The sequence below is a fragment of the Brassica oleracea genome, chromosome C2 (genome assembly GCF_000695525.1).
Source record: "Brassica oleracea var. oleracea cultivar TO1000 chromosome C2, BOL, whole genome shotgun sequence".
In the NCBI taxonomy this organism is placed as follows: domain Eukaryota; kingdom Viridiplantae; phylum Streptophyta; class Magnoliopsida; order Brassicales; family Brassicaceae; genus Brassica; species Brassica oleracea.
In genome coordinates, this window is record NC_027749.1 from 47,483,090 (window position 1) to 47,484,856 (window position 1,767).

The 1,767-nt window shown below is 39.5% G+C and overlaps 1 protein-coding gene across 1 annotated transcript in view; it reads right to left on the reverse strand.

The window, feature by feature from the left end:
* Window positions 1-1,412, reverse strand: part of LOC106326771 (UPF0725 protein At1g23960-like) — a 7,891-nt gene extending 6,479 nt beyond the window's left edge. The window contains exons 1-5 of the mRNA XM_013764691.1: window positions 1,377-1,412; window positions 1,190-1,290; window positions 904-1,050; window positions 591-813; window positions 449-490 (exon numbers count right to left, since the gene is read on the reverse strand). Coding sequence (XP_013620145.1) covers window positions 449-490; window positions 591-813; window positions 904-1,050; window positions 1,190-1,290; window positions 1,377-1,386 — 523 coding nt within the window. The 5' untranslated portion in view covers window positions 1,387-1,412. The remainder of the gene's footprint in view (window positions 1-448; window positions 491-590; window positions 814-903; window positions 1,051-1,189; window positions 1,291-1,376) is intronic.
* Between the last annotated feature and the right edge of the window lie 355 nt (window positions 1,413-1,767).

The window sequence follows — 1,767 nt, forward strand, 5'->3', positions numbered from 1 at the left end:
AAGAAGTTTGAAGATTGCTGCAAAGGCACTGGGATGGCAACGGTTTCGGGCTAAATCGGGAAGGGGGAGATTTGTTGGATTTCCCTCCTTAAGCCCAAAACTAATCAAATCATAATCAAGCCTTAGTCCAAGAAGAAGAAACATCTAGAGAAAAGTGGAGAAGTATAGATGAAGAAGTGTGTAGAAAAGGAAGTGTGTAGAAGATGAAGTGTGTAGAACTAACTTGTAGTCTCCACTTACTAGTATAAATAGGGGTGCTTAGCACCATTTGTAATCATCCAAGAATCAAGAAAAACAAAGAGAGAAAATATTTGTAAGAGAGAGTTTCCAAAAACAAAATCTTTGTAGTAAACCCTTTCCTAAATATTAAGAGTCTTCTTCTTAAATTTTCTAGTTGTCTAATACCATCTTCATCTCATCGATATTGGATAATTTTCCCAACAGTCATCACATGCATCCTCATCCGGTCTCAAGGGATAAATGGTGGAACCTTTGATAATAAACAAGTGAGAGAGAGAGAGAGAGAGAGAGAGAGAGGATTTTATACAAGACATTAATAATTTTAAGAAAGAGAGAAGGAATTTAGTTACCAATTGGCCTAATTGGTTCTGGGAAGGGAGGCTTATCAGCTTGAGGTCTAGCAATGAAGACCATCAAATTCAGACTAGCATATACTTCCTCAGAGACTCCAACCAAAAAGGTTATCAGCGAACTGGTCGCTGGATCATAAGCGACCAAAGTGATGCGGTACGAGGAGATACAATTCATAATCATGTTGAACTTCTTCAGGTGGTGGAACTCTAAATTTGTTCCCTAGCATACAAAATACATCAATGATCATAATCAAGAAAGAAAGAAAGAAATTGATCAAAAAATGGAGAAGAAACTGAGATTATTATTTACCTTAGAGAGGTTGTAACGATGGAGACCGAGTCTAGCGTAAAGATTGACCAACACACGTTTAGGATACCTCATCCTCTTGTTTTCACAATCGTAAGGCACGAGTCCGCGTGTATTTTGAGGTACTGAGATATGTTCGATATCAAAACCCTATATATATGAAACAAAAAGATTCAAAAGTCTCAGCCGAATATGATCATATATCCAAACAAAAAAAACCACTTCCACTGATTCCTAATGAAACTGTGTTCACACATATAAATTGAAGAAGAAGAAGAAGAAGATTTACCCCTGATTCCCTCACTTGCTCCCAGTAATTCATCTGGGTAAGGATGAAGCCATCCTCAATACGAAGAATAGGAGAAGACATGATTGATCGATCCTGCTCCGCTGAAATCGAAAGATTTTTAAATTTCTGTGAAACTGTTACAAAATTTGATTTAAACATAGATCGCACAAATCAACGGACTACATACACAGAGACATAGTTCTCACAAATCAACGGACTGCATACACAGAAACTCAAACATAGAGAGTTTAGGAGATGGATTACATCCCTCCACAAGGCCCATCAAATAACAGGCCCTAGCCCGGCAAGCTCGGCTGAGTTTAGTCGGCTTAGCGGCTAAAGACGTCGGCTCGACCCCAAAGTACTTTTAGCCGATTAACTAAGCCGATTAAATGTACCCGGCTTAGAGAGAACAGTACCGAGGCCCGTGTACTCGGCCTTTCATGACAAGGCCCAAAGGACGACGCTATTAGGGCATCAAGGACAAAGGCATTATAAGAGGGGATGAGAAGACAAGAAGATGGGAACTTACACACACTAAGCGGCCAGATCTAGGGTTTCCTAATCATCTCTTTGAT